The 13,459-nt window shown below is 44.9% G+C and overlaps 1 protein-coding gene across 4 annotated transcripts in view; it reads right to left on the bottom strand.

Moving 5' to 3' along the window:
- TSPAN5 (tetraspanin 5) overlaps positions 1–13,459 on the bottom strand; it is a 178,445-nt gene that overhangs the window by 7,576 nt on the left and 157,410 nt on the right. For 3 of the 4 annotated variants that reach the window (XM_043871160.1, XM_043871161.1, XM_043871162.1), the window contains 2 exons: positions 4,687–4,833; positions 121–291 (listed from right to left, as the gene is read on the bottom strand). In XM_043871160.1, the coding sequence (XP_043727095.1) occupies positions 121–291; positions 4,687–4,833 (318 nt within the window). The remainder of the gene's footprint in view (positions 1–120; positions 292–4,686; positions 4,834–13,459) is intronic. The other variant, XM_043871163.1, reaches the window with a different exon arrangement.

The raw sequence follows: 13,459 nt of genomic DNA, 5'->3' as shown, positions 1-13,459 counted from the left end.
CCATGCAAAAGAGTCAGAGGTAGGTTGCAACTGGCAGACACAGAAGCCAGGAGGAACATTCATTGGGTTCATCCTTCCAAGAAGGCTTTCAACCTGAAAATAAGCCAAATTTAAACTTACATATTCCTGGGTGAAGTCTATGAGGTTCTGCAAATCTATGTCATCCCTGTATGCTCTGATGTTGTTGTTTATAAAGAAATACAGCTGGTCTTTGATCCAGTCTTTGAAAACAAATGCCAGAACCCCAGCAGTGAGCTCCAGGAAGAAAATAATTCCCAGGAACACAGAAAACTGAAACAAAAGACACACAGAGAACAGTGAGAAGTGCTGTTTTTGGTCACATATAGTTAAATGGTTTCTTCTAAAAAGGTTTGTAATTATATTGGGTTATTACCCATGCCCAAAGCAGATAACCTTCAATTTCTTAAGATTCATTAATAGAGTATTACACTCCAAGAAAGAATTTTTAAAAATCATTTCATAATCACATTTTAGGGGCTCTGGTGTTCCATTTTGGTAATTAACCAACAAAGCCCATAAGCAAACATGGATAATAGGAATTTCTCATTAGACCCACATTAAGGCCTAATGAGTTTCTCCTGATTAATGCACTTGTCAGACACTTGAACAATGACCTGCCCCTACCTCTGGTAAGCTTTTGTAATGTTGAAAGATAAATTATCCCAATTTTTTAAGACTGCCTGTCATTTGCTACTGTGGCCTTGATTCTGGATGGGATATATTCCTTTTCTGGATTCAGGACACCGTTTTTTAATTTGCCTTTGCACCTGCTACATAGGGTAAAAGAGCAGATGGGTTCATCTTAGATGAAGAGGTCAAAGAGGAAGTTGGTGGGGAGGAGGGGGTGGGGAGGAGGTAAGCTGTGACACAAAAAACATCTCCCATCACGAAAACAAAATGAAACCACTGGTTTGAGCGCTTTCTTGGGAATGCGAGCCGTGCCAGCCTTACCTCACAAAGCACCAGGCTCATAATATTTTAAATAACATCAACACGCAGCCAGAGGAAGACTTCCGGCTGACATAGACAATAAGAATTTAAGAGGAAGGTTGGAGACCGCAGGATACACGGTCACTGCCCATAAATCTGGAGAAATCTCCCTTTCATCTAAAAACACCCAGAAGTGCCTCATCTTAGTCATATCTACATCCCACTCACGCCCATGGTTCTTTCCACCTCCTCCCACCCCCACATTCTCACCCTTTGCAAACTATTTCACTCAAACGGATGATGAGAAATGAGGCTGTAAAGGACCAGAGGGTAAGCTTCTGGTGACAAGGAAAGAGAGGGTGACGCTGGGGCCACCCGTTCTGCTGGGCTCCTGCCATTCAGTGAGAGGCTGAGGGCGAAAGGCGCGGAAGCTGCTGCTGTGTCCACATCCAGCGAGCAGACAGCAAGGCGCTCAGGAGAGGAAAACACATTGGTGAGGGGTGCAAAGGAAGCTTTGTAACTTACTTACAAAAATTTTTTTTAAAAAATGCTTTTTTAAATTCAACACACATCAACTGAATGGTCCCCGAGAGTGCAGACCCTGGCCTGGGTGGGCCTTGCAGAATCAAGGGCAAGTAGGACCACAGCCCGGCCCCCAAAGAGCCCACAGTCTTCCGTGATTGGGGTCGGGGGTCAAAGAGGACTGTGGGGTCAGGTCTTTCCACATTAGACAGTGTTTATCCAAAATGCTGGGAGGAGGGGCTAGAGGGAGGGTTGGAAGGAAGAAAGGCTTTGGCCTGCCAAAGTCGAGGACCCCATGGTTTAGGCCACAATTCTAGACCTTCTAGCTCAGCGCCTCAGGTTCCACAGAGCTCCTGGCTATCTGTCCTTGGTGAGTTCACCAGAAAAGGAATCTAAACAGCTCTTAACAGTCATCAGTAGTGCCAATAATTTCAGAGTAAGCTTCCCTCAATCTAGAAAAAAAGAGAGGAAAAAAATCCTATCACTTTTACACAGTGCCTACCCCACCACATAAAACGACTCCCTCCTTTATCAGGGAGCACTCTACACATGTAAATATAACAGATAACACACTATAGGAATGAGAAAAGCCGTAGCTGGTTCACAGGTGTGTACACGCAAACCAGAGGTCATGCAAGGGTATTAATTAGATGTCTGTCCTTGCCTCCATCAAGGTGAGGCAAGTTCACTTTCCAGTCACTCTGGTATGTTTTCTCATAATGAATCATAAGATACATAATCAGAAATTGAGTCCAAATAAAATTCTTCTCAAGTATTTGGCAGAAATCTGCCTCCCTCGGAACCGTGAGCTAATTTCCCCCATTTCCTACGGGGCAGAGACTGACGCACAGAAGGCATCTCAGGGCCTCAGTCAACCAGGAAGCTCCAGTCCCAGCTCCTGGATTTCCCTCAGCAGCTCTCTTAGCCTTCTGGCATCCGACCTTTGAGGCTGTTTGGAGCCGTGTTGACATTTACTTCCTACTTCTGTCACAGCTCCTGCTCAAAGCATATTCTAGGCCAGTTTTGATTGTACTAAGTGGAGAGAGAGGGCATTTAAAATATTCTCCAAGTCTTTAAAAAAAAAACAAACAAGAAACAACACAGTTCTCTTCATTTTCAATGTGGGACTTTGTAAATTAAGATGCTTATCTAGAGAAATGTATGTATTTCTGTCTGTTCAGTTAACTCTGGTATCTTCAACTACAAAAATCATCAGATCTATGAAAGATACTACCCTTATAAACTAAACCATATGCAAGTAAATCACATTAAAAGCGAAAAGGAGACTAACACTGATAAAATAGTGGCCAGTAGTTAAGTATGATCTGAGACCACTGAGGCTATAGAAAAGCTGAGTGAGGTGAGCTCACACATTTAGAAATATCTCATGCCAAGAAGACTGGTGGGTTGGTAGGTCACAAGCAAGGACAAAGCTCTCCTGAGGACTCCAGAGGTCAAGACTAGGTGAAGAATAAAGTGTGTGTGTGTGTGTTTAAGACAAACGAAGTCTTGGAAAACTACTTGCAACATGTGGGTGTGCTGTGATTAGTCACTCAGTCGTGTCCGACGCTCTGTGACCCCATGGACTGTAGCCCACCAGGTCCTTCTGTCCATAGCGATTCTCCAGGCAAGAATACTGGAGTGGGTTGCCATTTCCTTGTCCAGGGGATCTTCCCAACCCAGGGATTGAACCCAGATCTCTCGCATTGCAGGAAGAGTCTTTACTCGCAACACAGACCTACATACAAAGAACAGGGAACCAAGCGCTCATTAAATTGTACACAGGACCAAGAAATCCTTGGCTTTCCCTGTTAGCCTGAGTTATATGAACTTGGAAGTTAAAGAGCCTCCAGAACCTTGTCTGAGGCAGAGGTGCTCAAATTCAAAGTGAGTTAGCCTGGGGGCACAGATGGTGAAACTGAGTCTGCTTTTCTTAGGGAAATTAAAGAAAAGATGCCAGAGGAGACGTGGCGAAAGTGCTAAGAGGGGAATCCCATGCAGCATGGCTGTTGGGACCAGCTCTGGCAGATGCTCTTGTTTGAGGTGAACATGTCCCTTGACAATTCTGCATCAGCAGAGGAGGAGCCCAGGGACTCTCCTATCCCACCGTCTTCCCTCACCATGGGAAGGTGGGTTGTTTTTTTTTTTAATTCATTTTTCTGTTCTTGGAGAGGGAACTGGATGCTGTTGTGCCATGAGACAGACACCCACCAGAATGCCAAGCTCCAGATAGATAGGCACACTCGCTGACCACTGACTACTTCTACCAAACTGACTTCAGAGACACACAGGGAAGCACATGCCATTTTGATCTCCTATGGAAGAAATCTCCAAAGGAAGAGGCTTTTCCTTTTCATTCTTGACTTTTAATACTTACCTACCCCTGAGTCAAACTCCTCCAAAAATACTCATGCTAACAGATCACACCAAATATCCTGCAAGCCATTTAAAAATTATGCTGGTCACACAAAGGAGGCCTTTGCCCTAGCAGAGAACACAGGAAATGTGTGTTTACTGTTTCTCTATAGTCACCAGAACCTCCTGTTTAACAGATTTAATCTGGACAGGTCACAGCCACTGTGCTTATGTCTGGCTTCTCTGAACCAACTACCTGAAACTCAGTCAGCTTTCTACTGACTATGTGCTTAAAAGAGGGGGCAAAAATCAACCAAAAGAAGAAAACTAGATATGTATACAGACCTACCTTAGTCCTAAAGCTATTTTAGGGGCTGGACTGCAAACTTGTGATATCTATGTACAAAACCCCCACGGGTGGTGCCGATGTTATCAAGGAGGCAAGGGCAGAGGGGGCTTCCCAGCTGGTGCTAGTGATAAAGAACCCACCTGCCAATGCAAGAGACGTAAGAGACATGGGTTCAAACCCTGGGTCTAGAAAATCCCCTGGAGGAGGGCATGGCAGCCCACTCACAGTATTCTTGCCTGGAGAATCCCATGGACAGAGGAGCCTGGTGGGCTACAGTCCACAGGGTCGCAGAGAGTCAGATACAGCTGAGTGACTTAGCACACAGGCACCTGGGTAGGGGAGGATGGTGGTGGGTATCTAAAGTGCTCTCCTAAAAGAAAAGCATTACCCAGGCCACAGTCTTGCCACACAGTGCCTTTGGTTGTGGCTCGCTCTTGCCTCAACAGGGTGTCTGCCTGATGTGAGATGAGGGTCTGGCTCTCGGTGTGTAAGTGGAGTACGGTACTTACAAACTTGAGAAGGAAAGTGTTTTCTCGCAGAGCTCCAATGCACCCAGCAAATCCCAGGATGAACATCACTCCTCCCACCACGAGGAAGAGCCAAACCGGGTCAAAGCCGCCGAGATCGGTGATGGAAGAGATGTTGGACAGAACTCCCTATTGGACAGAACACACAACAGGGCATTGGGAGGCAGGGTCAGTTTTCCAGCATCAAAAGATGACCGCCATGGTCTCTCCCCGCCCCACACCAGGAAAAACTTCACAGGTGATCTCATCACATCACATCACGGCAAGAAACACTACCAAATAGACAGAGAAAAGAAAAGAAAAAGAGAAGAAAAACTACTTTCTTTCCAAGGTCTAGATGGGTTCATATTTTTGGTAAAACTATATAAAGCAAAGACATGATCCCAAGAAACTGTCACCAGACCCTGTATGGAAAAGATATGGTTGTTACCTTTGCTTTCTGTATCTCCAAATACAAGTGGTCCTGAGTGAAAAACAGACGTGTAGGAAAAACACTTTTCAACACCCAAAAGGAGTCATTCTTACAGCACCGAGGCATGCAGATGCCAGACCAGGGCCAGCTCCGAGCCCTTGGCATTTCTCAGGAAGTAAGGGTAGAGCTGCTAACATGTTAAATCTAACAATGGCAGCCAGCCCCAGCCCCAAGACCCTAAAAGTTTTCCAGAGAAAAACTCACCTCAGGCCTACCGTTGAACTTTCAGGAGACCTCACCGAGCTCAGATCCCCACAGCCCACTTGGGTGGTGTGTACTGATGGCCTACCCATGTTGAGTTACTAGGGTATTTCCTTACTCCCCTTTTTTTAAGGACTGGGATTTAAATGACTTACAAATCAAAGGCTATTCCCCAGCTTGCAACCTGTTTATTCTCCTGCCAAAAGAACCCAGAGTAATTTCATCTCTCCACAAATAATACCACTACTTTACTGAAATCTTTTCTTATCCTTAAGTGTGATACCACATCAAATAGTACCCAGAATCTATGTTAGAAATTATATGAGATTTTTTTTCTCTATAATGGAAGGTATATATTTAATATTCATTCTTACAGAGGCCAGCTACTGTTATTTTGAAACCATGAAAGTTTGTCAGTCTTAAATATCCAATATCATCAATATTTTTTTATCTTATTAAATTTGTTTTGAGCTCTCAAAATACCCCCAGAGTACCATGGTATAGTTTGCTATAAAGCCTTTAAAATTAAACAATTTGTTTTCAAAGCATTCCCAATAACCTGGAAGAATAGGAAGCAATCATCTCCTTTTATACTTGAGGAAAATGGAAACAGAGAGGTCTGGTGGCTTGCTGAAGATCTCACAGCTATTGATTTTTTAGAACCAGAACAGAATACCTACTTCAATAATCCTTGTCTACCAAATGGAAGCTATGTATTTGCTTCCCAGCACTTCTCAGTCAGCACTAATCAACACCAGAGTTTAGGGTTTTTATGTTTTAACCCGTTTTGGCTTAAAGCTCAACATTCAGAAAACTGAGATCATGGCATCTGGTCCCATCACCTCATGGGAAATAGAGGGGGAGACAGTGGAAACAGTGTCAGACTTTATTTTTGGGGGCCCCAAAATTACTGCAGATGGTGACTGCAGCCATGAAATTAAAAGATGCTTACTCCTTGGAAGGAAAGTTATGACCAACCTAGACAGCATATTAAAAAGCAGAGACATTACTTTGCCAACAAAGGTCCGTCTGGTCAAGGCTATGGTTTTTCCAGTGCTCATGTACGGATGTGAGAGTTAGACTGTGAAGAAAGCTGAGCGCCGAAAAATTGATGCTTTTGAACTGTGGTGTTGGAGACTCCTGAGAGTCCCTTGGACTGCAAGGAGATCCAACCAGTCCATCCTAAAGGAGATCAGTCCTGGGTGTTCATTGGAAGGACTGACGTTGAAGCTGAAACTCTAATACTTTGGCCACCTCATGCGAAGAGTTGACTCATTGGGAAAGACCCTGATGCTGGGAGGGCTTGGGGGCAGGAGGACAAGGGGACGACAGAGGATGAGATGGCTGGATGGCATCACTGACTCGATGGACATGAGTGTGAGTAAACTCCGGGAGTTGGTGATGGACAGGGAGGCCTGGCGTGCTGCGATTCATGGGGTCGCAAAGAGTCGGACACGACTGAGCGACTGAACTGAACTGAACTGAAGGTTGTAGCAACACTGAACAAGAGAGTTTGTTTGTAAGGTTTTTGTTTCTTGTGGGGGGCGGGGGTGGGCAGGGGTCACCTTAAGGACAATAATAGAATATTAATAATAGTACACATGAGGCATAAAGGACTCTTACAAGGTTCAATTAAACCTTATGAAAAAGGCCAGGGTTTAAATAAAGTCACAAATGAAGGGCTGAGGAATTATTAAACACTTAGGAATGTAGGGTGTATTCACTAATGTCTGGGGTGACATCATACAAGACAACCACACCCTTCATGAAACTGCATAGACCAATGGTTTGATCCAATCTTGTGTTTCTTAGAGTTCCAAGTTCTGAACTATGAGTACTGCACAGGGAAAAAGGAACACACAGAAATACCATAATCAATTCTCCACCTACACAAACGATGCTGAGGGGAAAAAAAATTGCTAGAGAAGTCAGACAAAATCTAAGTGATGGTTAAGTGGTGAGGGTCACGCAATGGGGAGAAATCAACCTCTCCCCTCAGAATGCCTATAAACATAGGTGTTGATACTTCAGGTTGTGATGTTTTGGACCCACTCAGCCAGAAGAGGAGAGGGCTTTGGGGCTATATGATAACATTCTTACACTTTATAAAGTCAACTTAATTACAGGAGAAGTAGATTCAATTTACCTGGCACCAAGGCTGGAAGAGACAGTAAAGAGATGTCAGTTCCAGTATAAAGAGACCTTTTGAAGGCCAGCAGGTCTCCAGTCATGGGTTGGAGAAGGCTGCCTGAGAAACCAGGGCTTCCCTTTATGGGGGCGCTCCCCCTCACGGGGGAGTCAAAGCTGTGAACCTCCGTCAGCAGGGCTCCAGGAGGGATTCTCAAAGTGAAGGGGAAATAGGGACTTACTGACCTTTAGGTTCCTTCCAACTTTAAGACCATTCTATGATTTCATTCATGTTTAATGGGCTTGTTGTTTTGTGATTCACACCAAAGTCTGAGCAAAGATCAGATTGTTCCCAAACACTCTTTGGTGATCCATGGCTGTACACAAAGAGCTCCATGGATAACAGGGACAGTTATCTGGGGAATTCAGCAAAACAAGCAAACCCCCCGCCCCCCAACACGCATACACACCTGGGCCTGAAACACCAAGACATTCCCTCCCTTAAAGGCAAAAAAAAGTGCAATCCCAACTGTCAGTAGATTCCTGGGGCACTGTCCTCTCTGGGTTTAATTTGGAATATGAGAATTTGGCTTCTCAGACAAACTCATTTTCATACTTTTAGATTCCCCAGCCTGCAGGGGCAGTTTTAATTGAGAGGCCTTCAACTGTTTCCATGGAAACAACAATCATCTGGGGCCCGAGCTGGACTGCAGATCCTACTCATTTAATCCTACATTGTGGCAAAAGACAAGGCTGGAGCCAGATACTGAGAGCTCGGAGGAAATAAAATTCTGCAAAGGACAGAAAAGACGACCAAGAACTTTATTTTTAATGAATTCCAGGTAGTTATCTGTTGGAAACCAACTTAAATCTTAAAACACAAAGTGCGGCAGTCAAAGCCCAGTTTTCTTTTCCTTAGGATTAGGATGGCTTACCTGAATGGAGATAGAAAAAAAAGACTTTCACCTGTGCGATGCCTCCAAATAGTCACTAAAGAGCAGTCTTACTGCTTCTAACTACACAGAGCGACCAAAGAGGAGCTGAACATAATCATGGCAACAAAGACTGTGGATTACAAAAATGACAGTTCACCCTTCTGCTGTCTCAAAGATGGGGTCTTTCCCTGGACTTTTTGATTGTGTTAAGCTCAATTTGACAAATGAGTAAGAAGTGCTAGAACATGCCAGCTGAAGAATAATTATAATTAAAACTTGTAGTTAACAAGAAGCCGGAAGGAAAAACAAAAAATCTAAGATTACAGTTAAGTCAGCCAAGGGATTTAAAATAGACATTCAGATTCGTGGTAAATCCTCAGGAATGTGCAAGCCCGCCGGCGGCAGACACCTAGGCTTCGAGGAACCTAGAGGAGGCCACCACCCTGTTCTTCTGGGAACAGGGCCTCCTCCTCCTTATAAAAGTCCACTCTCCCCAAACCCACTCCGTGAGCTACTCAGAGTTCTCACATAACCCCACCACCTGGGTGAGAGTCAGAAGGCCTGAAATTCCCTTCCTCAACCCCAGGATTTAGAGTAAGTATCTGTCTCTAGTGGCTGAAGCTATGAAAGGTTCAACTCTGGAGCCATATGTTGTGTGTTTTTCACTTTGTGGAGAAAGTCAGTCTGCAGCGAGAAACGGGTAACGAGAGTAGGGAGAGAAATTCTGCCGATATTTAGATCCTGGCCTGAGCAAGAGTTCTGCAAGTCACTCAGGATCCTTAGACTCCATGACTGCATAAACTGGTTCTGTCTGGAGCCGATTTGCACCGGAAGAGTTCCACACAACAGAACAAAGCATTGAATACACAGTGCTTTATCGCTGCATGTGTGGGTACATACACGGACACACACAGACACACATACAAGCAGAACCAAAACTAAAGCTCCCTGGAAAGTGCAGCGTGGAAACATATACACTAACACATGTAAAACAGCCAGACTCGGGGAACTCAAACTGGGGCTCTGTGACAACGTAGAGGGCTGGGATGAGGCAGGAGGCGGGAGGGAGGCTCCAGAGGGAGGGGACACAGGTATACCTACGGCTGGCTAGTTCGAGTTGATGTTTGGCAGAAACCAACACAGTATTGTAATTATCCTTCAATTTAAAAAAAAGGAAAAAAAAGAAATAAAATTTATCCATTTGAATTAAAAAAAAAAAAAAAACCAAAAAACCAAAGCTCCCAATTTACACTGGAAAAAAGTGTTGGGCATGGGGTGGGAAGCAGACAGGAGGTGGGATGGGAAGGTGAAGAGACAAGTGTTAGATTTAATGATACCTTTACTGAGCTAGTTGCTATTTCCAGTCCACACAGCAACTGAGTCAGTGTAAATTGTCTCATTCATGTTGACTCAATATCAACTCAGCATCATTTATGAAACAAGCAATTATGGAAGGAACTTTTAGGTTTTGTCCATGTCACCGACAATAAGTACATGATTTCAGCTCTAGTTCTCCATATTGACTTGAATGTTCAGTCCTTGGGTTTAAATAACAACTTTTTAAAACTCAAACGTATTGAAAAAAAAAAGCTAATACAAAATGTTACCTGGCTGCCCTCCTTTGCACCCCAAACTACTGCTGATGTGAGAACACATACAGTCTGCATGTACACCCCACTAGGAAGTCCTCCTCTTCCTTCTGCGTGTATCCTGCAGCAAAGCCCTGAGAGTCAAAGACGTCAAGGGTACTAGATTTTGTGTGTAAGCTCAGAAAATATCATCCTCTGAAGTGGAATCTAATCGGAAGAAGGATAAATGGATGAGGAGCGGAGTAGTTGTCCATATGTACTTATTCCTTTAGTCATTTGAGATGGTTGATGTGAAGGTGAAGATCTGTATAGCAGCAGCAAAGACAGAAAAGGAAAGAGAGTGAGAGAGAAAGCCAGAGACCAAGACTGCAGGTCACAAGAAGAATATATTCAAATACCACAGTCTCAAGAATACAGGTGGATTTCCTATACACATATTCTTTGTTAATACATTGCATGCATGCTAAGTCACTTTGTCGTGGCTGACTCTTTGCAAACCCATGGATTCTCTGTCCATGGGATTCTCCAGGCAAGAATACTGGAGTGTGGTGCCATGTCCTCCTCCAGGGAATCTTGCCAACCCAGGGATTGAACCCCTCTCTCTTACGTCTCCTGCATTGGCAGGCGGGTTCTATACCACTGGCACCACCTGGGAAGCCTGTTAATATATTAAGATTATATTAAGGAACATTAGTATAAATGAGCATTCATAAGAATTCTTCATATTCATACTATCTACATGAAAGTGAAAGTCACTCTGTCGTGTCTGACTCTCTGCAACCCCATGGACTATAGAGTCCCTGGAATTCTCCAGGCCAGAATACTGGAGTGGGTAGCCATTCCCTTCTCCAGCAGATCTTCCCAACCCGGGGATTGAACAAACCCAGGTCTCCCACATTGCAGGCGGATTCTTTACCAGCTGAGCCACAAGGGAAGCCCAAGAATACTGGAGTGGGTAGCCTATCCCTTCTCCAGCGGATCTTCCCAACCCAGGAATCGAACTGGGGTTTCCTGCATTGCTGGCGGATTCTTTACCAACTGAGCAATCAGGGAAGCCCATACTATCTATACCTGTATCTATATTCTTGTGACTCTCGGTCGTCTTCCAAGTCTACAGCTGTCGCTGCAGCAGGAAGCAGAAGCAAAAACAAATTGACTGTAACAAAGTGCTGCTATAAAGACAAAATGAATAGCAGTCAGTTTAAAAAGTTGAAACAAATACTTTCAGCAAACTAGCCAGTCCACAAATTGGCTATAAGACAACTAGCTCTTGGCATATCAATCTGGAGCTTTTGAGTGATGATTCACCAGTGAAAATAGGAGATTTCCACTATACCCAAAGTACTAGACAGTATCTCACAGAACTAAGCAAGGAGACCAATAGGTGTCTAAGAAATAAGATACATTAATGGAACACAGCTAAGGAAATATCATTATAAGAGAAGTTTAGACAGTCAAGAAACAAGAAATGTACTGATGGGCATCTGTCACCATACAAGGGAGACTGAAATTCCAGCCACTCAGACAAGCCTGCTCTAGGGTGAGGCAGAGAACATTCCAGTCTCCTTCTGCACGAACCATCCGGTACTCAAGCTCCCTGGCTCACCTGCAATCTCCCCCGGAATCCAGAAAAAGGGGTAGCCTAGACAAGAGCTGGGTTCTATCCCTGAGTTGGGAAGATCCCCTGGAGAAGGAAATGGCAACCCACTCCAGTATTTTGGCCTGGAAAATTCCATGGACTGTATAGTCCATGGGGTTGCAGAGTCAGACATGACTGAGCTACTTTCACTTCAGACAAGAGCTATGACAAACCTAGACAGTGTGTTAAAAAGCAAAGACATCACTTTGCCAACAAAGGTCTGTATAGTCAAGGCTATGGTCTTTCCAGTAGTCATGTGCGGATGTGAGATTTGGACCATGAAGAAGGCTGAGCGCCAAAGAATTGATGCTTTCAAACTGTGGTGCTGGAGAATACTCTTAAAAGTCCCTTGGACAGCAAGGAGATCAAACCGTCAATCCTAAAGGAAATCATTGCATATTCATTGGAAAGACTGATGCTGAAGCTAAAGCTCTAATACTTTGGCCACCTGATGTGAATAGTGACTCCTTGGAAAAGACCCTGATGTTGGGAAAGATTGAAGAAGGAGAAGGGATGACAGAGGATGAGATGGTTGGATGGCATCACTAATGCGATGGACATGAACTTGGGCAAACTCCACGAGATGGTGAGGGACAAGGAATCCTGGCATGCTGCAGTCCATGGGGTCACAAATAGTTGGACACGACTTGGCAACTGAACAACAGATAAGGGTTAAATGTAGGACAGACAGACAGAGAGGATGCTGCAATATAGACTACACTGTCTTGAATTTCAGTTACACTACTTACTACCTGAGTGATCTTGGTTAAGTTACCAAGCCTGCCTAAACCTCAATTTCCACATCTGTGAAATGGTACCCTACACCATAAGGTTACTATGAGGATGTAGAAAATAATCCAAGTAAATTCAAATATTAGGCTACATCTTTGGCAAATAATAAGAATTCAAGTTTATCAGCATCATCATTTCATCACTACTATACTGGACCAAGAGGATGACAGAGAATGCTATAGAACAGGAATCCCTTGCTCATGGCCTGTTAGGAACCGGGGTCACACAGCAAGAAGCAAGCAAGCAAAGCTTTCTGGGCCACCCCCCTTCACTCGCACTACCGCCTGAACCATACCATCCCCCCAGCCCCAGCCCATCCCATGGAAAAACCGTCTTCCACGAAACCGGTCCCTGCTGCCAAAAATGTCGGGGACCACTGCTATGAAGCACACTGGGTGGGGGGGGGCCTCTAACCAACAGCTTTGGAGAGAAATCTATTTTGCTCTGGCACTTGGCCTGCCTGACCCCCTTCCAAGAAAGCCACACCCATGTAGGATGATGTCTTAAGGAGGTGGGAGGAACTGACCTGCCAATCAACCTTCTTTCTCGAGAAATGGGAAGTCACCTGAAAGGCACTCAGAATAAAGGCAGAAGGGAGAGCGAGGTCAGGAGGAAGCAACAGCTAGGAGTAAGCAGAAGCCACGAGGGGGTGGGAGCCCAGAGTACAAAGAAGCGACACAGCAAAGAGAGCAGTGAGAAGCAGCCAGGCGCAGGTCAGCCGCCACGTGGCCGAGATCACACACCTCAACCAGGCCAGGGGAGCCGCTGCCGCCTGGAAACCCGACCAGGCACCCTGGCCACCAGAGAGTCACGGCTGCTGGATGACTTTCCAGTTACTAAACCACGTCCCACTCCCCGTGAGGTCTCATCCTTCAGGGGTCTGATAGGCCTGGTATGTGTCAGTCACCACAGCTGTGTCCGACTCTGTGCAACTCCACGGACTGTAGCCCATCAGGCTCCTCCATCCAGAGGATTCTCCAGGCAAGAATACTGGAGTGGG

Source organism: Cervus elaphus, chromosome 17 (assembly GCF_910594005.1).
Source record: "Cervus elaphus chromosome 17, mCerEla1.1, whole genome shotgun sequence".
In the NCBI taxonomy this organism is placed as follows: domain Eukaryota; kingdom Metazoa; phylum Chordata; class Mammalia; order Artiodactyla; family Cervidae; genus Cervus; species Cervus elaphus.
The sequence above is the reverse complement of the archived record's forward strand: the minus strand, read 5'-3'. Positions and strand labels throughout refer to the sequence as shown.